Source organism: Aaosphaeria arxii, assembly GCF_010015735.1.
Source record: "Aaosphaeria arxii CBS 175.79 unplaced genomic scaffold BU24scaffold_5, whole genome shotgun sequence".
Taxonomy (NCBI): Eukaryota; Fungi; Ascomycota; class Dothideomycetes; order Pleosporales; genus Aaosphaeria; species Aaosphaeria arxii.
The window spans coordinates 912,371-937,417 of NW_022983478.1; the positions used below are offsets into that span (position 1 = coordinate 912,371).

General features: G+C 49.3%; 10 protein-coding genes across 10 annotated transcripts; 4 read left to right on the plus strand and 6 right to left on the minus strand.

Annotated features, from left to right (window-relative positions):
- Positions 1-496: 496 nt before the first annotated feature.
- Positions 497-1,813, minus strand: BU24DRAFT_348696 (FAD binding domain-containing protein; the record flags this gene model as incomplete). The annotated part of the gene is made up of 2 exons (XM_033523576.1): positions 497-584; positions 645-1,813. The coding sequence occupies 2 exons, from the start codon at positions 1,811-1,813 to the stop codon at positions 497-499; spliced, it is 1,257 nt and encodes a 418-aa protein (XP_033382791.1).
- Positions 1,814-2,349: 536 nt separating this feature from the next.
- Positions 2,350-5,094, minus strand: BU24DRAFT_214552 (phospholipase A-2-activating protein). Its single transcript, XM_033521980.1, has 3 exons — positions 4,943-5,094; positions 4,415-4,868; positions 2,350-4,363 (listed from the first exon to the last, which is right to left on the minus strand). Exons 1-3 carry the CDS (start codon positions 4,988-4,990, stop codon positions 2,565-2,567), a joined length of 2,301 nt encoding a protein of 766 aa, XP_033382792.1. The 5' UTR covers positions 4,991-5,094; the 3' UTR covers positions 2,350-2,564.
- Positions 5,095-6,334: 1,240 nt separating this feature from the next.
- Positions 6,335-7,128, plus strand: BU24DRAFT_214538 (uncharacterized protein). The gene is made up of 2 exons (XM_033521979.1): positions 6,335-6,461; positions 6,532-7,128. Exon 2 carries the CDS (start codon positions 6,623-6,625, stop codon positions 7,034-7,036), a length of 414 nt encoding a protein of 137 aa, XP_033382793.1. The 5' UTR covers positions 6,335-6,461; positions 6,532-6,622; the 3' UTR covers positions 7,037-7,128.
- Positions 7,129-7,354: 226 nt separating this feature from the next.
- Positions 7,355-8,151, minus strand: BU24DRAFT_214616 (uncharacterized protein). Its single transcript, XM_033521981.1, has one exon. The coding sequence runs from the start codon at positions 8,012-8,014 to the stop codon at positions 7,616-7,618; it is 399 nt and encodes a 132-aa protein (XP_033382794.1). The 5' UTR covers positions 8,015-8,151; the 3' UTR covers positions 7,355-7,615.
- Positions 8,152-8,209: 58 nt separating this feature from the next.
- On the plus strand, positions 8,210-10,765 carry BU24DRAFT_423391 (uncharacterized protein). Its single transcript, XM_033528239.1, has 4 exons — positions 8,210-8,746; positions 8,810-9,003; positions 9,068-9,464; positions 10,119-10,765. Exons 1-4 carry the CDS (start codon positions 8,706-8,708, stop codon positions 10,390-10,392), a joined length of 906 nt encoding a protein of 301 aa, XP_033382795.1. The 5' UTR covers positions 8,210-8,705; the 3' UTR covers positions 10,393-10,765.
- Positions 10,766-12,463: 1,698 nt separating this feature from the next.
- BU24DRAFT_392564 (putative aflatoxin efflux pump) lies at positions 12,464-14,843 on the plus strand. Its single transcript, XM_033525163.1, has 2 exons — positions 12,464-12,958; positions 13,023-14,843. The coding sequence occupies exons 1-2, from the start codon at positions 12,779-12,781 to the stop codon at positions 14,553-14,555; spliced, it is 1,713 nt and encodes a 570-aa protein (XP_033382796.1). The 5' UTR covers positions 12,464-12,778; the 3' UTR covers positions 14,556-14,843.
- A 141-nt stretch (positions 14,844-14,984) lies between these two features.
- On the minus strand, positions 14,985-18,765 carry BU24DRAFT_423394 (uncharacterized protein). Its single transcript, XM_033528240.1, has one exon. It carries the CDS (start codon positions 18,696-18,698, stop codon positions 15,177-15,179), a length of 3,522 nt encoding a protein of 1,173 aa, XP_033382797.1. The 5' UTR covers positions 18,699-18,765; the 3' UTR covers positions 14,985-15,176.
- A 583-nt stretch (positions 18,766-19,348) lies between these two features.
- BU24DRAFT_423395 (uncharacterized protein) lies at positions 19,349-20,066 on the minus strand. Its single transcript, XM_033528241.1, has 2 exons — positions 19,935-20,066; positions 19,349-19,848 (listed from the first exon to the last, which is right to left on the minus strand). Exons 1-2 carry the CDS (start codon positions 19,991-19,993, stop codon positions 19,485-19,487), a joined length of 423 nt encoding a protein of 140 aa, XP_033382798.1. The 5' UTR covers positions 19,994-20,066; the 3' UTR covers positions 19,349-19,484.
- Positions 20,067-21,149: 1,083 nt separating this feature from the next.
- BU24DRAFT_423396 (uncharacterized protein) lies at positions 21,150-22,156 on the minus strand. Its single transcript, XM_033528242.1, has 3 exons — positions 22,019-22,156; positions 21,877-21,920; positions 21,150-21,823 (listed from the first exon to the last, which is right to left on the minus strand). The coding sequence occupies exons 1-3, from the start codon at positions 22,041-22,043 to the stop codon at positions 21,491-21,493; spliced, it is 402 nt and encodes a 133-aa protein (XP_033382799.1). The 5' UTR covers positions 22,044-22,156; the 3' UTR covers positions 21,150-21,490.
- A 205-nt stretch (positions 22,157-22,361) lies between these two features.
- Positions 22,362-24,860, plus strand: BU24DRAFT_423397 (alpha/beta-hydrolase). The gene is made up of 2 exons (XM_033528243.1): positions 22,362-23,110; positions 23,164-24,860. Exons 1-2 carry the CDS (start codon positions 22,595-22,597, stop codon positions 24,733-24,735), a joined length of 2,088 nt encoding a protein of 695 aa, XP_033382800.1. The 5' UTR covers positions 22,362-22,594; the 3' UTR covers positions 24,736-24,860.
- Positions 24,861-25,047: the final 187 nt, after the last annotated feature.

The following is a 25,047-nucleotide window of genomic DNA, read 5'->3' on the forward strand; positions in this document are numbered from 1 at the left end:
CGAGATGTCGGTTCAGGTGGTCGACACGGTCGAACGTTCGGCTACAAACTTGACATTGCAGGCCTGTCGGATCGCCCACACGACGCTGCAAGGTTCTCTGACGTTTCCTGGGTCTATGTTCCGTAGACTGGCGTGGGGAAAGGTCGAGCTCAGGCTCAGCATCTGACATGGGGACATGATCTGACATGTTTCGGAAGTTCGTCTTTGGGATTCGGAAGTAGTGGGAGCGAAAGGAAAAAAAACATGGGGTACATGTATGGGGGCAATACACGGGGACTGGGGGGTGCAACCTAGGTGTTGACGGGATGTGGGGGAGGATTCGTCTTCCCTTCAGTGCGGGGAAATCGTGTCAATCATACCGGCCAATAACGAGACTTGGATATCATCATCCTATCCATTCAACTCCCTAAAGTTGAAACCAAGACAAATGCGAATATTTGTGTTTTTTATTATCTAATTAACTGCTAGAGTTTCGTCTCCTAGCATTTCGATTCAATCAGGCTGGAGATACCAAGTTCTGCGTCTTTTTCCACTCCTTTGCCCCTCGATAAAAACAGTTGTAATCCATGAACTCGTCCGGCTTCCTATGTGAATATTCTGTTAGAAAAGAATGACCGTCAGCAAGAGAAGATCCGACGACTTACATTCTTATTTCATTACTGCCTTTTGCCGTCGGCGGTTTGGCTGCCTCCCGACTGTACTTCTGTATCAAGCTGGCTCGCTCGAATCGACAACGGAAAACATCCTGAAGGATTGTAGCAATCTCACCCAAATCTGGTATATGCTGGATGTCGTGGAAGAATGCACCAAGCGCCTCTGCGTCTTCGATCGTCTGGCTTGCACCCTGTCCCTGCGTTGGTAACATTGCATGAGCTGCATCGCCGATCAGAATAACTCGTCCTCGGGTCCATGTCTCAAGAGGATCCAGGTCGCGTAATTGCCAGAGACCAATATTATCTCCCAACTTCAGCACGCTCTTTGTCCACTCGGGGAAGGCATCGAATGTTTCCAACATCTTTGCCCTGTCGCCTTTGGTCACCCATGATTGTGCTGCATCCGGGTCTTCGTTCATCTTCTCGTCGGGTACCAATCCAACCAGACTGTACAATTCTCCCCCCCTAGCTGGGCCCATAATGAGCCGACATTCATGTGCCATGACCATTGATGTGAATGGAGAACGAGGATCTATATTTCGGCAGAATTCGGGAGCGTTTTCTTCTAATTCTTTAGTAGAAATCATCAAGCGGTATGCGGAGGAACCGGTTGGTATCGCTTTTGCCTGTCTTCCAAGCACTGTTGGTCGGATCACGCTGTGAATTCCATCTGCGCCGATAATGACATCTGCCTCTAGTTTCGCTCCGTCTTCCAGTGTCACTATGCCCAGCTCCGGTTCGCACGCTACTACCCGGCTAGAGGTTCGCACCGTGCATGGCTTCCCCTTCAGATCTAAGCTGGTAGCTGCCCGTTTGAGATACTCATGAAGGTCTTGTCTGTGCCAGACAACTCTGTCAGCGCCGTATTCGGTCTTCTGCGATAATTTGACCTCGTTGACAAGTTTCCCCTCCACGTTGTATATACGAAATCCCTGGTCCACCGTCCCCTGCGAATCCTTGAGCAGGTTCTTTAGACCCCAAGTCTCTTGCAATATCCTTGTCGCATTTGGCTGGAGCGATAAGGTGGCACCAATCTCAGTATTGAGTCTCGATTGTTCTAGGATCGTGATGTCGCGACCTGGTGCTCTCAGAGCGATGGCCGCCGCCATACCTGCGATACCGCCGCCCACAATGATGATCCGGAACGGCGTTGACGACATAGTGTGAAGTTTGAGGATTCGAAAGAGTAAGTAGTACCAAGGAGAGTGACAGTGTCGACTTGACTATGAATGCGGGCATGGCAGCGTATTAGTACAAGAGCGATTCCGTTCACCTTGTGGTGAGATTTGGCTCGGATCAATAGATTGATCAAGGTAATGGGCCAACGTACTTTCGTAGACCAATCGACCAATCGGTTGTGAGCTAAATATGAGTATAACACACAAAAAGTGTCAATTCTTTTAGGTCACTAATATTTCCTACGAGTACTAAGTGACAAGGTAGGGGAGGTCCCGATTGTCTGAACATGAACCATTAGGGACGGCTGACTTCGGATGGGGTGGGCGGTCGGATTGCGGAAAATGTGGGGGTGGGTCCTTCCATCACTGCTCACCAATAAGTCAGGCAGACCACGAGGACAGAGTGAACGGGGAACAGCACATGAGAAGTAACCATCAGACTAGCTTCATTTCGTGCGCCGAGGTAATAATGTTTTCTTTTCTCTTTTAGATTTTCACTTGAGAGCAGTCACCTTTGGAATGGAGCAGATGGCGGCTTTAATTCCTTGTCTATTCTTTCGCTATGGTTGAATGTCCATCGACTACCTTGCAAATGCAGAAATATGCCAAACTAATGCCGGAAACCAAATGTATGCTCTAGTAAAGCTGGCACCATGGTTTTCTTGTCGATCGAGGTGCCGTCGGAAAGTGGGTTTGAACCCCTAGTAGAACGATGGAACTGTCAGTAGGGCTGTCATGACTTCAACTGCTCCTCAATCTCCGCTACCACTGCTTTGATTCTTGGCTCCCTGACTTTGTCGGCTGCATGCGATACTGCTGTTGAGAGCTGGAACACCTCCCGACCTGCTTCGCAGTACTCTGCACCTAACGATAGAAGAGTGCCTGTCGCTACCAGTGCACGATAAACGGCTTCGGAATCTGTAGCAGAGTTCAGGATCTTGGACAGATCATCCAACAGGGTGAGGGCTCGATCAGCATTGTGTTCTGACGAAAGCAATACTGAAAAGTTTATGTAAAGCGTGGCTACAGCTATAATTAAATTTCGACTGTTTGACGTGATGAAAGGCGCGACCAGCTTTTGGATTTTGTCGAATTCCTTCGAGGCAACTGCACGACCTACGTCTGTCTTGAAGAGATTGCCTAACGAGCGAATCGCCATCATTGTATTATTGAGCACCGAAGTATTGGAGAAGACTCCCGATTCAGATAGAAGATCGAGTATCGATAGCTGTGATGTCAAATACGTGACTGGATTACTAAAGGCGAAAAGAAGACGAAGTAGATCAAGCGCAGGGAGCCGTTTGTCTTGCGGCCATTCCGTTGCAGCTTTCACGATCAGGTCGATGCCGGCTGACTGAATGTCCTTCTCCTTGCCTTTTTCTAATGCCGTGACCGTACCGGCAAGCTGTTCAATATCTGCCGGGTTGAAAGAGACGTCCTTTTGGCCATCATCGACAAGCTTTTGATTGAATTCCTGGAGTTTCTTGAAAATCATCTTGTGATTTGCTGTCAAGATATCGAGATACTGCTTCTGTGGAATAACCTTGGGTTTCGGTGCAGGAGGTTGTGGCGGAGTAACTTGTGCAGCATCTCCAGGGCGGTAGCGCGATTCCGTTCCCCAAGGATCGCCCCCTTGACTATTCGATTGCCCCAATGTTGCACCTTGTGTGTTCTGGACAATAAAATTTGTCACCTGGTCGAGGTAGGTGATAGGCAACTTATTGGTCTCGCAAAATTTCCTCGCAACTTCGTACGGATTTTGGGAGAGGTTATAGGGAAGTTTGAGGGGTGGCTTTCCGTCCTCGATATCAACGTCGAAGACAAAGTCGTATTCTTTGCCGTCGTGAGAGATTTTGCGTCCGCTACTGCCGGCACTGTCGACAACAGTACCTATATGCACCCATTGATTCGCAGCCGACGACCATTGATATGCCGACACATTGCCATTGGCTTCGTTGATCATCACCGTTTGTCCCTCCTTTGTCCCTGACTTCGAGGTCAAAAATTCAGGACCTGGCAATTTCTCTTTATTGATGTTGCCTACTGCCTGCTGGGGTATAGATGATGCTCCAACATCATTCGCAAATTGCTCGATCGCAGCAGCCTCCGCAAAACGCTCTTCCGAGCGCGTGAAAAGACGCACGATGTTGTCGCTAGCTCCTGTGGCTATGTCTCCATTCTCGGGGCAGACTGCCACTGTCCACACGGAGATAGCGGGGTGCGTAATTGTCTGAATGCACTGCTGATTATTCCATATTCGCACGGTCCTGTCCTCGCCAGCGCTGACCAGTTGACCGTTCGGAAGCACGGCGAGCGAGTATATGAAGTTGTCGTGACCTTGAAGCTGAGCGACTTGTCGGCCATCCAATGTCCATAATCTGATCAGAGCATCATTTCCAGCAGATGCAAAGTGCGCTCCTGATGAGTGGCCGGCTGGAAGTCTACACAAGGCTCGAACGACGTCACCGGTTTGAAGCTCTCGGATGAGTGTACCAGTCGGCTTGAATAGACGAATCTTCTGATCGGCACAACCTTGCGCGATTGTTAGTTAGGCAGGAATGCAGTCTAGGGTAGATGAAATACCCGTGATTATGGTGTCCTCGTCGTATGCCAAAACTGCCCACACCGAAGCTGTATGGCCCTCGAGCACAGTCGAACTGTCCCATTTGCCCACCGGCCAAACACGGGCTGACGCATCCCAGCTGCCGCTGACAATAACTTTACCATCGGTGCTAGTATCCAAAGCGCAGACATTTGATCCATGACCGATCAAGAGCGCATCTGCATTATCATCGATTGCTTTGCTAGGTTGGCGCACATCTATGAGTTGGTCCTTCCCTCCAGACACGATCAGGCCTTCTGGATAGCTCGGTGACGGTGGAACGATTGTTAGGGAATTGACGAACTCCTTTCCATGAGTCTTGATTGTGTTATCGAACGAAGGGGGTGATGAGGATTGCAATTTCCAGAGGCGGACGGTGAAATCGCGAGAAGCAGAGACGACGGTGGTGGGGTGGGGGAAAATTACGCTTCGTACCTATAAACAAAGAGTACGTTAGTAGTTGAATCTTCCCAAGCAGTGATAATTAACCTCAACATTTACAAACTCACATCATCTTCATGACCACGAAGAGTGGCTGAGAGCTTAAAGTCACCCATTGTAGTAGTTGTGAGCCGGATGCGATAGTTGGCGGGGAAGCTCGAAGCCAAGTCGTTGGAGGGGAGGTAGCCTTAGTTGGGAATTTCAATATCCCGCCGCAGACCTAGCCCTCTCTAAGAATCCCGAGGTGGGTGAAGTACGGAATCGATAAAGTGGCCGGTCTGATAGCGATGTTGGTACAAATAGGAGGATGATGCTCGAAAGGTGCTCAATGATGGTTACAAACATGGGACCTCCCTCCCGGTACGTCAGGCGGGTGGGGCCTCAGTCGGCTGGTGGGTTTCCCCGGCCACCGAAACTCTGGCCCATCGTTCCTCCTCTTCACGTACTCTGTACTCCTGTTCTTCTTTATCTCCATCTTGGTCCTCCTCATCTTCCTATTTGCCTTCACGTATCTGATAGAAGTAATGCGCTCGGCTGTGGTTCTGGCAATGGATTTGGTCGAAGAAATAGGATATCTGATTGACTGTGGCCAAATGCTAACATTCGAAACCCTTTCGTTGAACATTGGCAATGGAGGACCTTTGAATCAGAGTATCAAAGCATACAGCACGCACCATTGATGGCCTTCGCCCGGCGCTACATATCAGTAGATTACAACCCATTTTTGAGGTCTGATCGCTATTGAGAAGTCTTTCATCATTCACCACAAGCAGATGGCTCATCTTATCAGGACTCAGCCATGGAAGAATCGCCGGTTAACCGTTGTGGCCAAAGCCACAGTCGTGCGTTTGAGGATCATCGAAGACATTGCCATCTTTCACAGATACTGTAAATGAAAGTCTTATCTGTTACAGGCGAGGCTGAGCATTTTAGTAGGACAGAGGTTTCCCGTGACATCCGAACCAGCCTCGGGAACTTACAGCCTCTCCTCTGCCTGCTGATGGAGCTACAATCTCATAAGAATTGCTTCGACCACTCATAGTAGCCTGTAAACCTTTTCGTAAATGCCTTGGCCAAGAATGTTCCGAGTGCACTCTGTATAATCGAACATTGAGCATCGCGTTAGGCCACCCCCCATGTGTGAGACAACCCCCGGCAGGGTATGGATCCGACTGCGCCCTGCTTCCTTCTTCTATCCAGAGGGATTTCCAACCAATCAGCGTGGCAGATGCGTCTAACATGACTGAGAGATCAACCCCCGAATTCAGCGTCAAGTTGCAAATACCCTGTCAATTCAGGTTGATCCAACACTGTAGCATGCCAATACATGATTGCCTGAACAATGTGCGGAGGGGTTCGTTTGAGCCACCGAACGAAGGAAACGCCCCGATACATGGAAGTATAAGACGCACGCGGAGCCCAGTTTCAACCGTATTCGAAGCCTCAACGACTCCAACACAACCATTTCAAATGCCCAAACTAGACTCCCAGGCACGTTGATGTTCCACGATGCGAGTTCTCGCCATATCCATTTTCGCTGCTATCGCCACAACTACATTTGCTCTTCCCACCACCCCAAAACTTTCAGTCAGTACAGACCATCATTTTCCATCCTGTAGAGGTTGTGTTTAGAAGGAAGGACTAATTCCTGTCACAGCGCAAGGACGTTTCTTCCCAATATCACGTCTCCGACCTCCAAGACGGAATCGAGAATCGACAACCCTGCTCTTTGATCCCTTGCACAAGCCATGACCTGTGCAGACAGCAGGGCTGCCACCTGTGCGACATTCACTCTGGCATTGGGATGCTTAAAACATGTGCGTGAGAGAAACGATGTCGGGTGGCTTGACATCGACATGTTGGAGGAGTCGAGCATGATGAGTGAGATATATGTTGTTGGATGCGAATCGAACGTAGAAGGCCCAAATACAGCGCTTAATCTATCTCATTTGAACGTGGTATCTTCTCAAGGTGACGATGCGATTCGTGACATGAAAACGGCGTCGTTTGAAACTCCCTCTGTTTCATCTCTCGCGTGTGGACTCCAATCTCACATCAGCTACGAGCGAAGATTTGTAGAATCGCATCGACTTCATCTCATATTCAGGGCAGGAAGACGATGCTTATATATCAAGAAGCCCAGGCACGCATTTCTATCTTGAGCCAACGAGTGTGAGTACTTGTAAAGGTAACAAGTGGAGTGCGACTAAATATCTTACTTTGGCCAGCTTTTGTCTGTGATACAGGTTAGTCACTCTGGCTGTATCATTTATGTTTCCGTATGCACAGGTCCTCAGGACAACTCCATCCTGATGCGAGAAAACCAACCATGGCAGAGAAGCCGGTATGCAGTTGGCTCCAGGCACGCCAGGCTACCCTCCGATGGCAGGGCTGAGAACCGCGTACTTGGGGGATGCATGTGTGCGACTATTGTGCGCCCCATGTCTTCATTCGGAGATTTCAAATGATATCGATATTCTCCGCAGAAATAATCGCTTCCTAGCTCTCCCGCACAGCAGGATTATGGATAACAATAATAAATCGATTGCAGCCAAGGGCCAGTCCAGAAGCGCCACTCGGCACGTGACGCTGACTGACACCCGAACTGGGAAAGCCACGATATTGGGCGAAAGGTCTTAGCGAGGTGTATGAGGCTTGATGCCAGAGCCGAGATCAAGTTCGAAATCGATTGCTGGGGTAGCTACCGTAGGGCCGCAGGAGCGTTATTCGCAGCTGAGCTTTCATGGCTTTTCGCTAGATGGAAAGATCCAGATTCGCAGTGCTTTCCTCGATGATGGGCGAAGCGCGCTACCGTCTTCTGCCATGTGGACGCCGGGGGAGGCGACAGCAGCCACAAAGGGTCTATTGGACGAGAGTCTGGGTAGGAGGTGAGCTGTGCGAAGTGTCTGGTCGTTCGCTAAAACTCTAGAAGCGCATAGGGCATGTCCGTCCATGGAAGATGGAATGGGCTTGTGTCTGGCTATTGTGAATGGCCTGGGCCAGCACCCGACTAGCTCTCCTGGGCTGAAAAGGGTGGGAAGGCCAGCCCTTGCAAGGAAGCCCACAGAGAGGAAGAGGGAGGGATGGGAAAGGAAGAAGCTGATGGCGGCCGCGTGATTTCTTCTAGATCTTGGGCCCATTTACTATGCGAATGCGCATCAATCGCAACGTTCTCCTACTGGACGTTATGAAGAAGCATAGCGTTTACTGTGCAGCGAATCGAACATGAAGGGTACAAGGACGCAGAATACAAAAGATCGCCTGCGCATCCTCCCAAATCTGGGGGGATAGAACATTTTCGCTCACCTGTCGCTTCTATCCGTACTTTTGGCATCTGTCGATCATCCGTTTCAGATCCACCAGGGCTGTTTTTGTCAGTCTGACTGGATACTGTCGTTGCTCTGCTTACCCGTGCAGTCGTCATTCTTCAGTAAGACGCCTACGAAGCACACCCGGACTGTCGGTGACATTCACCATCATACCACGGCTCCGAAGCCTTGTGTGGTACCAAAACTGCCCCCCACCATTGCACAATCGGACCCCTACGACGTAAGGGCTCGGCTGTCTTACCTTGGATTGGGACCACATCGACCCTACCTTCCCTAGCATTTGTTGAAGTGTTGGTTCGGAGACCCTGATCTTCTCCTAATCATCCAAGTCGGACTGCTAGCCTTACGCGTCGCTGAGAATAACTACTTCGACTTTCCTCCACTGATTCAAAATTTATTGTCAATCTCAGAACCTCTCCCCAGTCGAACGATTCGAACTCAAAACCAGCATACTCTACTTCTCTCCTTCCCAAGTGCGACATCGCCCTCTAGAAGTTCTACGATGGACTCGCCAAACGTTGAACTAATGTCTGCTCTATCATCGTATGTCATTTCGCTAGCTGTCTCTCGCACAAAAAGAACCTATATGCTAAGTCGCATCCCTAGACTATACGAAACGGGGAAATACTCAGATCTAACTCTTGTTTGTGGCATGAAAAGTTATTCGGTGCATCGCGCCCTCGTCTGTTCACGGTCCGAGTTCTTCGAAGGCGCCTGCCGCAATCCTTTCCGCGAGTCGGAATCTGGAATTATCGACCTGACGGAGGATGATCCTGAAGCTGTTGAGCATATGGTTAACTGTAAGGACACGGTCCACTCCCGTGGTGAAATGTGAAGCAATGACAGCTAACTCCATGGGGTCAGACTTCTACCACCTCGACTACCTGAAGAAGCCACTCTCCCACAAATCGTCGCAACAGTCTCCTACACGAAAGTCACCCATGTCGGCACAGCGAGCTCACTACGGAGGATCGAAGAAGTTGGATTTGACACTATTAGAGGACCCACTGTTGGCGATCATGGCAGCTAATACAGTGGGGGCAGCCCCTCCGTCTCCCCCAGACGAAGCGCAACACATCCAGTTTCCTTCGGGGACCAGGAGCAGTAGCATCAATAACACGACTTCCACAAAATTGCCTGATACCCCGATGGAAGAGCCGTTCGATCAGAATCCTTTCGATGGGAATGCCGATCAGCCCGAGGAAAGTGTTGAGAAGGCAAATTTGCTGCTGCATGCGCGGGTGTATGCATTAGGTGAAAAGTAAGTCATCAACAAAAATCTTTGGTCATGTCCCTCATCCAACTCCCTTCTCCTTTTCTCATTGTCTCCTGTTTTTCCTCCGTTTGCACCTTACTTCGCGATTCCCATCATCGGTTTGAACAACGCGCGTCCGAGAGTCTCATGACCACGCGGCCCGATGGCATGGTTGAGTGAGAACCAGATGGACGGTCGTGGTTGATGGTTGATGGTTGATGGTTGATGGTTCCTGTTTGATTGTTGGTTCCCTATTGGGCTATCGGCGACGTCGGCGATCACGGCACATCGGTGTTGCACAAACGCCGATTCCCCGCGATCCGCGTCACTGTCTATTCATCCATCCATTCACCATCATCCACCATCGACGACCATCATCCATCATCCATACAAATCCCCCTAATTCTAGTCCCTTTGACTCCCCTTTCTCGAATCAGCGCTTTGTATTCCCATCGCTATCTCTAATTTCTTTATTCCCTTCTTTCTTTCTTTTCCCTTACACCGTCATTTCGTACAAGGGCGTCGCACGACGCCGCGTCACCCGCCGTTTGTTTTATATCTCTCCTTCCACCTTTGGTTTGTCGTACAGCCGCCGCAATGCTTGTTCTCGAAGTGATATGCTCCAATGAAGCCTCTTAGACTAACACACAATCCCCATAGATACGGTATCCCAGGGCTAAAGTCACTCGCACGTAACAAATTTGCGGCCCAGATCGATCTTCATCTCCAGAGTCCCGAATTTCCAGAGGCTTGCCAAGAGGCCTATGAGTCCACTGTCGATTCTGACCGAGGCCTGCGCGATGTCATCATCCAGGCCTTCCGTGCTCACCCCGATCTCCCTCTTCGCCGAGATGTCGAGCTCATCGTACGTGATACGCCGTCACTTGCCTTTGAACTCTTCAGAATGGCGAGCGGCCTCCCCGTTCATTCATGAAACTTTGATGATCTCTTTGGAACCTTCGCTTCTTACCATACATTTTTTCTTACCCACGGCTGTGCCTTTTGTTGGACGACGTTTGCCCCAATTCCAAAATTCTTGTCCATATTGTTATCATTATGAGGCATCATGTTCTTCTCCCTTTTTCGAAAGATACCGACGATCGCACGAGCATTTCATTCTCATCGCTGGCTCCATCGCTCTTACCATCCACGGCGTTACACGGCGTCCTTGATCTCTGTTTTTAAAATGGTACGCATCATGCTACCACTTGGCAACTGTAGGATTTATCAAATGGGGAAATTTCTGCCAATATTGCTTTTTCAATTCATGCAAGACTTAGATACCACATTGAATACTAGTATTTCCCAATCACACCACCTCATACATACACAATTCCGTACTGGCGATATACTTTCCTTATCATAGGACGCGTTCTTTCTCACGACCGAGCATCATCTTCGGGTAATACTTCAGATCAGCGTCATTACAAGTGCTTTCCTGGGCACAGCCTAGGGAGTACCTACGCTTCTATGAATAAACTGCAGACCAGCACTCGATGCTCTAACCACTATGGCATGCAGGAACCTGAACTGGGGTCATGACATGTGTGCAGGTCGCCCACGGTTCTGAGGAGAGTTGCGCGTCCACGCATGATCTAATCAGCCCTACGTGGCGCAGCCACCACAAGACAATGGTACTACTTTCAGCAGTTTGGTTACTACTGAGTTACTACTGAGAATCTAGAATATGACGTCCATGCGAAATCCAGAGCAAGCAGAGAGCAAAGGAACTGGCCTACTGAACACTCTCTCGACAAGAGGTTGGCTAAACTTACATCGATCAATCATGTTGTTCTCTATGGGCTCTAGGGCGGCGCATGTCTCTATCTATTCGTACTCTTTCTCCGGGTATCATTTCTTTGAGAGAATGCGCACGTGGATAGTGCGGGGAAATCCACCCAGTCACCTACAAGAGTACGAGTACAATCGATGTACGAAACCGATTTTATCGATAACATAGGGCTCAAACTTGAGGGTTTCGAGGCGTAGCGCGACCGCCCAGTCAAGTGGTCGTGCTTGGCTAAACCAGTTTTCACTAATGGTGGTATCACTCCTTCTTTGTCTTCACTCTGTAGCGGACTTCTCCTAAGTGGCTATGCTACCATGAATCTCCTGGATAGTGATCTGGGGTTGATTGTGTTTCAGGAGCAGAAACACGCGGCGTTTCCTTTTTTGGAATCAAGACACAAGAGAGACTAGACACATGATATCATGCTTCTGGGAGGACAGGCTACGTATCCGTTGGGTTGCGTCACCTGGTTCGAGAACCATTACAATCAGGCGAAACCCATATGCATACCATGATGGTCATACTTTTCGAGAGGTACGCATCATGTCGTAAGCCCCGTTCCGATATAGAGTATGAGTAGAACGAGCAGAGCGTACAGGCAACACGATGCGCGTGGGAAACCAGCATGCACCAATATCGGTCGCTGGGTGAGTTGGCCGAGCGATTATGATTCAAGAGGCCATTCAAATGATACTTGAGAAATGTATTGGGTACATAGGGAGTACTTTGTTTCAGTTCTCGTCAATATATGAAGCAGCAGTCCGCACAATCGAGGTGCATACTCCTCGTACCGCCCTTGGAATGTGGCCCCTCTTTACCATGATGATGTTAAACGAGACCTAGGCCCCCCAGATCACAGTCATTGTTGATGTCGAGTCGTAGTATGAACTGGGGTTCATCACAACCGCTTCCCAGCATGATGGTTGGTGATAAGTTGTTGTATGATCACGAATATTTCGATTAAGCACATGGATACGAGAAATAAGCACCATACGTACGAAAGTAATGGACTTTTCGCATGCCAAACGCATACAAGCAATTTCAAGCTCATTCGGTTAAGACGGGGGAGTTCAGATGCTATACCTACAAGGGTAATTACCATCCCAATCAGGAATAGCTCCATTCCCGGACTTTTCTAACATCCGACCAGTCATTCGTCGGAGCCGAAAGGGAATCGTCACTGGATGCCGGACGCGCCCTTAGGACTCGACGATCCCGACCTCAGTTGCTCACTTGCGCCCTTACTCGTATTCAATGCCCTTCATCTCTCGCGGACCCGAGATGCTCAATATAGCCCATGCAATTCTCAACAGTCCCAATCCTTCGGACACGAGCAATCTTTCAGGCACCTTTTATTTAAGTTTGCCTTTGCCATGTTTCTTTTCCGCCTCACCATTCATAGGCCACATTTCCCATAATCAATCACGGCTTGAGCTCCCTACACCTCAATCGTTCCACATAGGCAAAAGATAATCTGCCATCCAATCAATACTACGATCTATCGCGTCCTCAATCGCAACTTCAACTCGCCATGGCAGTTGAAGAGAAATCACCGCCGGTCAGAGCTTCGCAGGAGGGGTCGAGGCCACCATCTTTAGCAAAAGAGGCGATTGTCCAGGCTGCCAAACCAGAAGAACACCAATACCCATCCATGGCCAAAACATGGATCATCATGATCTCACTGTATATCGCAATGTTCCTCATTGCTCTGGTAAGTTCCCTGCCCATGCCAATGTTCGTAAAGGCCCAACATTCTAATACTCTGTGTCGTTTAGGATAAAACCATTCTCGCTACAGCGGTTCCGAGAATAACTGACGAGTTCCATTCGCTCAAGGACATAAGCTGGTATGTGTCGGCGTATATGCTCACCCTCTGCGCTTTCCAACTCATTTGGGGTCGCATCTACACCCTCTTCCCTGTGAAGATGGTATTCATTGGCACGATCCTCGTCTTTGAAGTTGGCTCGGTGGTGTGCGGTGCCGCTTCGTCATCTACTGTTTTCATTGTTGGAAGAGCTATTGCTGGCTTGGGTGGCGCAGGCATGATGAATGGGGCCATTGTCGTTCTTATGAGTGCAGTCCCTCTCGAGAAGCGTCCCATCTTCCAGGGCCTCATCGGCGCAGTCTTCGGAATCGCAAGCGTCGTCGGGCCCTTGCTTGGAGGTGTCTTCACCGAAAAGGTTACCTGGCGATGGTGCTTTTACATCAATCTGCCCTGTGGCGCCGTAGCGATCGCCATTCTCATCTTCTTCCTCCACCTCCCTCCCAAACCCAACCCGACCACGCCAGCGGCCCCGAAGACGCTCATCGAGAATATCAAGCAGTTCGACCCCATTGGCTCCATCCTCTTTCTCCCTTCAATCATCTGCCTCCTACTTGCACTTCAATGGGGTGGCACTAAATATAACTGGTCTAATTGGCGCATCATCCTCCTCCTTACCCTCTTCGCTATCCTTTTCATCCTTTTCCTGGTGGTTCAAATCCTCAACCCGCAACACGCCACCATCCCGACCCGCATTCTCGTCAACCGCACCATCGCGTGTGCTTTCTTCTTTACATTCATCTCTATGGCCTCTATGCAGGTCATGGTGTACTACATTCCAATCTTCTTCCAAGCCCTCAAGGGCTTTTCGCCCATCTCTTCTGGCCTCGCAACCCTAGCTATCATTCTCCCTCTCGTCATTGGAACCATCCTCGCAGGCGGGCTTGTCCAACGCCTAGGCTACCCGGCTCCTTTCATGATCATCTCCTGCATCATCTGGACCACCGGCGCCGGTCTCGTAACCACGTGGCCAATCGACGTCAAATCTTCCATGTGGATCGGATATCAGTTCCTCATCGGTTTCGGCATCGGTCTCGGAATGCAGCAGCCCAACCTCATCGCACAGATCGTGCTCAAAGACAGGAGAGACGCGACCATGGGTGTCAGTCTGATGATGTTCGGCCAGAATCTCGGCGGCGCCGTCTTCATCGCCGTCGCTCAGAGCGTCTTCACCGACTCGCTTGCCGGGAAATTGTCCGCCATCCCTGGGTTGAACCTCACGAGGCAGGACGTCGTCAGCATGGGGGCGACTCACATCAGAGATGTGGTACCGAAGGACCTATTGCCGACTGTGTTGATCGCGTACAGGGCGGCCATCAGGAACGCATTCTATGTGGGGGTGAGTCTTGCGGCTATCAGCATCTTAGGTGCTTTAGGTGTCGAGTGGGTTAGCGTGAAGAAACCCAAATCTGACGCTGAACCTGCTGCGAAAGAGGGAGGGAAGGAAGAGAGAAAATTGGGTGAAGAGGAAAAGGAGACTGTTTGATTGGAGATAATTTATTTTGTGCATGCATAGCTCTAGGTGGATAGTTCTCACATTGTTTTCATTTTGTACATACATGGCCTTATGGGTTGCCAACGGCGTACATGGATACCCCTCTCAGTTTTACTTTTCTCCGAAAGGGGTCATGAAGCCCGCATGTCATCGTTTAATCATATTACAAAAATAGAGATAATCATGCATTTCAAGTTTAATTCATTGTAGTATATACTGGAATTATGCATATTAGGACCTAATTCGATGACGAAAATTAGGAAGAACGAATTAAAATTTTCTTTGATGGCCATCGTGGAACTAAGATTCGGGAGAAGTTTAGATAGGAAGTCAGAAAACCCAAAAAAGTTCAACATGAAGGAAACACTATTCGGGCTTTTTAAGGAACTGGAAATATAGTGATTTGAAATATCAGATTTGCTTAATTAATACAATCTACAGAGTAGGAAGCATGGACACAATCTGTTACCGCAACAGGGCGATACATATGGCCTTTGCGCTTTCAGGCCCTGATCTATCGCAAAGGAAATGACTGCATCTGAAATGATCCATTGTTCATATGGCTACTTATGGTTGTGCCGTGCATCGCCAGCTTCGAAAGACAAATCTACCCTACACGGTACCGATGACTACCAGGCTTTGAATGCCCACTTTGCCGAATCCCTTCTTGTGCAACATCTCACGACCACGATGGATCGGAAACTCTGCTACGACCAACACGCTCACATCCTCAGTGCGAACCCCAGCTTTCACGAGTAGTTGCAACACCGCGTATAGAGTCATTCCCGACGCAAGTACGTCGTCGACCACGACCACCTTTGAGCCCGCCGGGATCGTATCGCTCGACATCCCGATCTCTGTCCGTGGAACACCGCTTTCAGCGACTAGCGACGAGATATGTGAGGATGGCTTCATGACGGTCACCGTTGGCGGTGGCAGTTTGCTCGCCTCGCGAACCGGTACCATAGGCACGCCGGCTTTCACAGCCAACGTTGGCGCGAAGATGAAGCCGCCCGTTTCACAGGACACGATTGCACCGACCTTTGACCAGTCATCAGAGAAGTGGCTGTGCAGTAGCTCCGTACAGAGCTCCAGTCCACCCGGCTGCTGGGCGATGCCGAGCACGTGGCAGAAGTCGACTTCGGGGCGTGGAAATCCAGGAAAGTGGTGAATCATACGAGAAAGCTGTTGGATTCCATCGCACAGGTGTGGGAGTAGGCGATGTTCTGCGAATTCTTGAATATGTGCGTCACCATCGCTGTTGTCTTCGAACACAAACGTAGGTCGATGGTCTGAGGCTGCCAGGTTCGATTCAGGAGCACTTGCTCCGTTGCTCTCTTGATGAGGGTCGGTTGTGCTCCCGCGGTCGCGTCGCACTTGACAATCAGCTGTGATATGAATCTCAACAACCTTGATTGATGGGACGTGGTGGGCGTATGACGCAACGGGTGCAGCATCCCTCATCCCGGTAATGAATAAGACATCCTGGTCTGAAGCATTGGCGACAAGTGACAAGAAATGCTGCACTGGTAGATTGGGCTGCTTTATAACCTGCTCCTTGAAGAAGAATGTCAAGGCTGGACGATGGTTCTCTTTGTACTGTCGATCGTAGAGTAGAAGATCGAGATCAGCGCCAGTGGCCGCCGCATATTCTATCTTAGTGGCGTCGCTGATACTGGAAACTTTCGTCTTGAAGCCGCGGTGAAGAAATATTGGGCAACACACTTTGGCGAAGTGGTCTTTTCCGGCACAACTTGCGCCCGTGATGATGAATATGCACTTCAGCATCTTTAGTGGTGTTGAGATGTCTGTGGAAATCGGACAGCTGTATCTGAGGATGTTATAAGGGTCCACTTGGTGTTTGATGTTTGCCAGTTTCGCACGGTTTGCCCCAAATGCGTGCGGTGCCAGTGATGCATCGCGGGGATCTGGCCCAAGATCTGCCCCGTAAACTCCCACACATGCTCCCATCGTTACTTCACCGTGCTTGTTCGTCAAGGATATCAACTCTTTGGCAGCGTCGTAAACCCATTGAACTGCAGCATTTGCAAACTTGCTGCCATCCTGATCGCGACGCCAGACGCCGGTGAGAACGGAAGCATAGTCCCAATCCCGACATCCAAAGGCTGTTCCATCCGCCGGAATATCTCGCACTGCGCCGCCACCTTGGAGCAGATGGATGTAGCAAAGTGGTGTCGGTGCCCGCCTCATGATAGCTTCTAGGCAGTCGGCAACATTGTTTCTGCCCAAGCCTTTCAAGAACACGCATCGTTTGAACGACGATGTCTTTCCTCCACCATGCCCACCATGCATCGTAGATATGTATAACTCAGTATCGAAAAGGCCAATACCGTCAACACCTTTTACTTTATCATCGAGATTCCAGGTATCCTGACGAAATTGAGTCGGTATGTGTAGATTCGGCTGATGGAGTGACCCAGGTGGGTAGCATTGATACAAACTCGCACAAATTTGCAGTTGTCCATCGTCGTGGTATAGAAATGCATCTACAGACAAGTTGCCTGGAACCGCTACGTCGACTGACTTCTCAACCTCGCTCAGCCTCAGCCGTGTCTTCTCGTTGTTGCTTAGTGACGAGGACCAGTGTCGGATTTCGAAGGTTAATGCTTCGTGGGCACGGAAAACCACGTTGAGCACAATACCGACGTTTGAACCAGCGCCTCTGATGGCCCATAACAAATCGAGATCATTCTTTGGACGATGCGCATTGGGTGGACGATATTCCCTCGGCACACAACCGACGTATAGAAGCTCTCCCGAACCAACATTGACCATAACGGCACCTATGATAGAATCGCACGCAAGGCCATGAAGTCTTGCCTGGTGCCCAATACCACCTTGTAGCCACAGTCCAGCGCCTACGCTTGGTCGAGCACCCAGAGGCAAAGCAAGTCCAGCTTCTGTCGCTACGCGAACGATGCCTCCCGTATTGCATCCGGCGTCCACAATAATCAGGGCACCGTGCGTCGCGTTCCTTCCAATATGTACCTTATCGAAAGAACTCATGTCAAGGCACACGACATTTGATAAGACACAGTGGTCGCTGTGGCCTCCACCGAGGACCGTCAATCCGAATCCATACTTTTTGGCCCATTTTACGCATCGTTGAATTTGTGCAATCTCTGTGGGTCCAAATGTGCAAGCGGGATGTTGACGTCGCGCTTCCCGGTTCTTGATCACCCGCGCGTCTTCTCTGATTGGGACTTCGGCGATGAGCTCTGGTAACGTGGTTGAATGTTGGTTAAAGACTATCATTGAGTCCGGCGCACTAAATGTGAGAAGTCCTGGGTGATCTTCATGACGGCTGCCTAGGGCGCGACATACTGAAAGTCGTTTGGTAGTGAGTTCATCGTCTGGCATTTTGTTGAACCGGCAATTTGCTTCACTCTGCACATCGAAGCCTGTCACATATGTGGTAAAGCATCGCAGTGTTTTATCGTCATCCGCCACGCGCAAGACTGCATCTGGGAAAGAAGCCATGTGGTGGGCCACCAAGCCATCGAAATTTAAAACACCATCGCGATGAAAAACAACCACTATTCCCCCTTGCGGTCCTGTGATAAGCAAATCCAGAGCTCGCTCAATATATCTTCTCTTTGGTGTCAAGCCGTATAAGCTGTGGCAGAAGGCCACTATGTCGTACTTTTGTTTGATCGTCTCAGTGTCTTCTACACTTGAATTGGTAACTTCATTCTCCGGATCGAATGGTGACTGTCGGATGCAAGGTGGGCTTTTCAAAGCAGGAAGAGTTGGATCCGCTTCTGTGCCGGCGTTGATCCATTCTGTCAAGCTTGCAGAAAACAGCTTGTTTGGTTCGTATGCATCGTACTTCCTGATCGCCCTTCTCAAATAGATGGGAACATCGGCGAAAACAGTTCTCGGACCAGGTCCAACTTCAAGCACCGAGATATCCGAACGTGACTTCAGAAGATAATCAAGTTGTCGATTAAGCTGGGGTATAATGAAATCCCGGTAGATGAGGGACCCGGATTCATTCTTTATAATTTCAAGACCAGCCTTGTGGTCGGCATCTGACAATCTGCCGTCTCTGGAAGATGCGAATGTCGGGGCAATCTGCCTAAGAGCGCGCTTCAGCGTATCGAGAGTAGCCATGACCGCTGCGTCTCATGTAAATCTCTCGATATATCAACGAGAGTTCTTAAACAAGATCCAAGCGTTGGGAGAGGTTGGAGAATGCCGCGCGATGAGCAGGTCAGGGTCAGAGGGACTGTTTGCCTAGAGGGTATTTATGTATGCTGCAGCGCTAGCCATATTCAGAAATGCGGTGCAACCTACAACGGACATGTACATCCACGAGAGTTGGTGGATCACATTCATTCTGACGAATTGGATGCCTTATATCGCTTGCTGCGATAGGCCGTTTGTTCTCCAATGAGCCAACCGTCTATTGTGTGCTCAACGGTTGCCATTGAAGGCGTACAATTCACGCCTATATTTCATCTTGGATTGCACTGGCAATAATACACTTTAGTAGTCAGCACTCTGCGTCCAGAATTAATCCTAATCATATAAAAATTCTACCTGACAATAAAATGAGCTAATGGGCGTACAAATAGGGAACATACTTGGCTAAGAGAACTATGTCAAACACCCTGGAGGGATTGATTGAACAGCTCACTCAGGATAGCACCCAGAAACGTGTCAAAATTGCTCTTCAAATCCGAGTTTTCCGCTGGCTACTCCCAATTAACTGTTTTCAGTGTCTCGAGGTTGTTGGGTGATCATTAAGAGCAAAGGTGTTTGCCATCAGAAATGTGTGTATTTATTGCGATTTACCAGGAAAGTTCAAAAATTGTTAATGAAGGAAGAAGAAGAATACAAAATTCTCAGCGCAATCGCATCCGCATCTGACCATAGGTCTCTGCCCATCTGCAGAATTCAGAGCATCTTGACCCTCCTCACCATATTATCCCGATTTTCTGTGCTCTCCCCAACTTCCACACACTTGCCCTGAACACAGCCACAGCTATCGACATTCTGTCCCCAAGGCACCACATCCACGTCTTGTACAACACAAGTGCCGACGTCGCCAGCAAATCTGGCACACTTGGAGTTCATCCTGCTCGCTTCGAAGTTTGGAGGCAAGAACCCCGTGTTCATTTCCGAGTCGACGTTCGCGCAGATCTTGGACGAGGCGGGTGGTGAACCGCCACAGCAGGCTGTGGACTTCGCGATGTAACCGCACGACGAAGACGTCTGACAGGCGTAGTCGATTACTGCTGGTTCAAAGTCGGCTGGGCGTCTATGTTCGCATAAGCTGAATGTAGCAAAGATGAAGGGTTTGGTAACAGTAAAAACAGGGCAAGGCGTGTGATTGGGCGGACTTACGCGACAGGGCTCGCGAAGGCGCTGGCGATGAGGGAAAGGCCAACAATGAAACAGACCATTGTAGAAAGTTTGAAACGTAATTTTTTCCAGTGGTTTTCTTTTTCGAATTCTTAGAATCTAGAGATGAAGTCGCCCCGATGTTATTTTTTCACATCTGTGGTCGCACACCATACCTTTATGGTTCTACACATTGAGCCAAGGCAGGATTAGAGAGCCACGCCACCAAGGATGGGACACAGCACCACGAAATCTGTCGATTTGTGTGAAAGCACACCATGACTTGAAGTGTCGCGGGATCTCTAATACGTGTTCGATGAGTTGCATTTAAGTCACGACACCTTTGCTTTTAAGCCTATAAGAGCCGTAGTGTATTAAATTCAACTAGGAATGTTATGGGGAGGACCATTGTATCATTTGGACCCAAGGATTTGCGCCGTTTCTTCACACTTGTATTATGGATGGCTTCAGGACAAGTTGCAGATATTGTGCAAATGATTACAGAAACCTCTCGCCACCACCACAGCATCTGGATGAATATGGAGTACGCGCGACTACTTCCATCGCTAATGAAAAAAAATCATTTCCAGAGAATGTTGATGGAAGAACAAAAGTGACTTGCCTGACAATCTATCTCGCGTTCTCATTACTACTGAATTCACTTTGATGCAAGTCGAAGATGCTCACTGAGGGACGAAGTATTCCACTCCAATATCCAATGTATCTGCCATAGTCTACACTCGGAGTGGCCATGTGCTTTACTTTTTGAGCAGATGAGACCGCCACCTCTCGGTAGGAGCCAGTATAGTGAAGAAAGGTAGGAACTCATTTTTCCAGGCTGTCTGTGTACGCTCAGATGCTTCAGGGCACGACCTTAGGCCGAATAATACCGTCTCTTTTTGATATTTGACGCAAGATTATATATGTAGACGTTATAGCCAGCAAGAACGGAACAAACACATTTCGTTTTCAATTGCCCGACGTAGACACCGGAATAGTGTTGGAAATGGCTGAAAATTTAAGCGTGTTCAAGTACTCTGTAGTTCTAGAAGGAAAGCTGACGTTACAGCAGTTTGTCACTCTTGCGGATCATCAGGAGGAATTGCAGCTCCTACGAGGGCTATATAGTATCACGCTGATATAGCAGCACAGTCAGGGCTATGAAGCTGCTCCACGTGCGTCAGTATAGCGAATGAAGGGGTGGTTATGGACAATACATCGAAGAAAACATGGGTTACTATGCTGATCTCTGTAGGCACCGATCGATGGATCGAAATTGAGCATGTACGGTTCTCACAATTGTTCTCACATAAAATACAGAGCCTTGATACATCCCAAGGTCAACCAGGTTTTCATGCTCCCTGATTTTTCTTATGGGTTCCAATCGCACCGGTCGTTGGGTGCTGTCTTCAATTTGGTCCGTATCTGGCCGCTTCCAATTTTGGCAGCACGGTAGATAGTCGTCAGGATTCCTTGCATGAGGTGGATGTTATACATGATTTCATAATTTACAGATGCGATCCGTTAGGTGGCGTTGCCGTCCCAATCTCGTCATGGCGTTACCTCGAAGGCTTCTCTTGATTTGATTGACTGTCCGGATCTTCGTGTCCTGATGTTTCCTGGACTCCCTTATATGGTCGACCCGCGTACAGCATGTATCCTTTCTCTTCGATTGTTCCAACTTTTTCGTCCACCTCTGCTCGTCCTTTGCCAAACGCGCCAGTCTCGAGCTGCCCGTGAACCGCAACTGGTCGGTTACCGCGGAATCGTTTGCGCATATCAATCATGCCCTTCTTGCACTCTGCATATCCTTTTTGCAACTGCTGGCACTGCGTCGGGAGTGTGTACTTGAGGGGTGGCCGGAGGCAGTCGCCTGGAGAATTTCGCTCAACCTTTGCGCTAATCAGCGAGATGTTGCGTACGCATAGTTAGATGGCAGCCATACCATTATGCAGTCTGAGTTCTGGAGACAGAATGCCAATGCAGCGCCTACAAAGGTATTAGGTGTTAGGTATGTTTTGTGATCGACTGACACACTCGTAGGGCGATAATAGTTGTCATACAAACAATAGTGGAGGGGAACTTACGGATGTCCTGACATGACTGAGGCATTATGAGAAAGCCGGCGGATTGGGAAGACGGTATGGATAGATCAGGAGTGCATCGATTGCTGAAATTATCGGCGTCAGTTCGATGTTTACAATCAACTTCGCCTCTAGTAGTCGTGCAATTGTAAATGATGATATAAAATTAACAAAAGATCGTAAGACAGGCAACTGATTCGGTAGGTGGCCTGGTCGCGTCGGGAGTCCGCAATGCCAAGTCCTGTCGTGGTCTGTGCGTTGGGCCATGTGCGAATCACATGTCAGACAGGGGTCGCTGTGAACGTCATCCCTACACCCCTTGACGTGGACGTAGGACGTTGGACCGCCGTTGGACGTTTCTGTACAATGCAACATTCCCACCGCCTGCCCGAGGCTGCTTTCGCTCTCAACATTTCCGTGGGGATGAACACCGCCTAAATGTCCAGCCTTCAGCACTCATTCTATCTTCACAAGATCTCCGAGTAGCCTTCATCCTCGCTCCAGGAAGTCGCTCACGCGACGCTGTCCAATCTTTCATGCCATAACGCTTCCAAGAACCGACTCGGCAATCCTCACAAGATGGGGCTTCATATACCGTTCCTTTCACGTCTACATCTTCGCGAGTACCTCGCCCTTATACTCTCCCTTCTCCTCGTCATCCTCGAGTCCTTCATTTCTATAATCACCCTTGCTCTCCCAACCCCGATAATCAACTTCCTTTACCGTGTAACTCGCCGTCTTTTCAACCACCTATCATCACCCACATCTCGACGCAATCGCCAAAAGAAGAAAGGAGTGTGGTCAAGTATTGCCAATGCTTCGGATTTTACTGAGCTTTGCGAGCTATATGGATACTATGCGGAGGAACACATTGTGCAGACAGGAGACGGGTACCTCCTCGGCTTGCACCGTTTGGGATGGAAGAGAGGCGAAGAGGATGTCCGGGTAAATGCTGGATCGAACAAAGGTGGTGTCAAAAAGAAAGTTGTTTATATGCATCATGGTTTGATGATGAACAGTGAGGTGTGGGTTTGTCTGACGGAGCGAGAGAGGTGTCTTCCTTTTGAACTCGTAGAACGTGGCTACGACGTTTGGGTAAGCGTTGCACATGTACCTGCATCATGTCGCACGATGCTAATGCACGACAGCTTGGCAACAACAGAGGCAACAAGTACTCTAAGAAATGCGTCCATACCGCCCCTACGTCGAACGAGTTCTGGAATTTCAGCATGGATCAGTTCGCATTCCACGATATCCCAGATTCGATTGCATATATCCTGAGTACCACCAACCAGCCGTCGCTATCGTATATTGGATTTTCGCAGGGCACGGCCCAAGCATTCGCGACACTCTCAATCCATCCTACATTGAATGACAAAGTTGATGTCTTCATAGCCCTGGCCCCTGCGATGTCTCCCAAAGGGCTCACCTCTGGAATCGTTGATGGATTTGTGAAAGCTTCACCCGATGTGCTATTCCTAGCTTTTGGGCGACGAGCTATACTCGGCTCAGCGACCATGTGGCAGTCGATACTATACCCGCCAATTTTTGTTCGCTTGATTGACACTTCCCTTAAGTTCCTGTTCGGCTGGACTGGTAGCAACATCACGCCCTACCAGAAGCTTGCTTCGTACCCGCACTTGTATTCTTTCACCTCAACCAAGAGCGTTGTCCATTGGTTTCAAATCATCCGGAATGGCACATTTCAGATGTACGATGACGAGGCTCCTAACCCAATCACTTCGAACCGTGCGAAGTACTACAAGGTCGCAAAATTCCCTACTAAGAATATAAAGACTCCAATTGTCCTAGTCTACGGTGGCTCTGACAGCTTAGTTGATATCAACGTCATGCTAAAAGAGTTACCTCGTCATACAATTGCGAAGGAGATACCCCACTATGAGCACTTGGACTTCCTTTGGGCATCAACGGTCAATCAACTCGTCTTCCCTCATGTGTTTGAAGCACTAGAGGAGTATGCAGGCACAGATGGGTTTGGAACCGGCATTCGAAAGGAGAAACGTTTCCGCTCCCCTGGCCGCTATAGAGGCTTGCTTCCGGAGTCCGGTGCGCTACCGGGCCCAGAGGGGGATGACGACGAAGACGAAAGCTCCTCAAGCCCAGTTGCTCTACGTACGTCAAGAAAGGTTAGCCAGAACACTCGCAAGATTTCGTTCTCCGAACAAGTGGAGGGTTTAGGGCCGCTCCCTCAAACTCCAACTGCACAGAGAGCAAGAATGCCATACCCTGCAGCAAGCTACGCCTCTGCCGCTGCGAACGATCAACACTCGCCATCGCAGACCACTACAACCTTCCCCCCAGCAGCAGCTACGGTCCCCACACACTCATTGGGCGATTCTCCAATGGGATCTTTAGATGCATCACAGATCACAACCCGCTCATCGACCTCAAGACCCGAAGGCTGGTGGAGTTCTGATGAAGTTGCTGGAACGGGCCACAGTGACGCGAACACTCCCTCGGGTCGAAAAAGCCCTGGTCGCGCAAGTGTTGACAGTCAGAAAAGCACCAAATCCAGCATCTTCAATAAACAGGGAATAAGTCTGGGTGTTGGCAAGGCTGTGAGTGGCATTGTGGGCGGCTTGGGACATGGCGAGGCTAGCGGAAGTACCAATGATGATGGTGATGATGATGAGAAGAAAAAGAAAAAGAAAGGCCGGCCCAGGGCGAATGGCAACGCAGTGTCCATTGGATCAAGTTAGCATCGCTGGTAGTTATACGTTGGCCTACAGAATGTAAATATATGCACGAGAAATTAAATACGCCACAAGATGATCATGGAGATTAGCGAACCTTACAAATACACTTTCTATTTGATATAGTGAAGTAGATAACCTGCCCTATCTCTGCATGCCCTCTTCGTTGCGTCCTTTCTAACTCTAATTGTGTATCGAACGTTTCTACGCTCGAAGAAGTATTAATCCATGTTCGTCAAGAAATCATTGATATATTCACTCAAGTTGTTTCGCACTCTGCATAAGAGTTGAGTCGTTTCGCACTCCTACATAAGAATT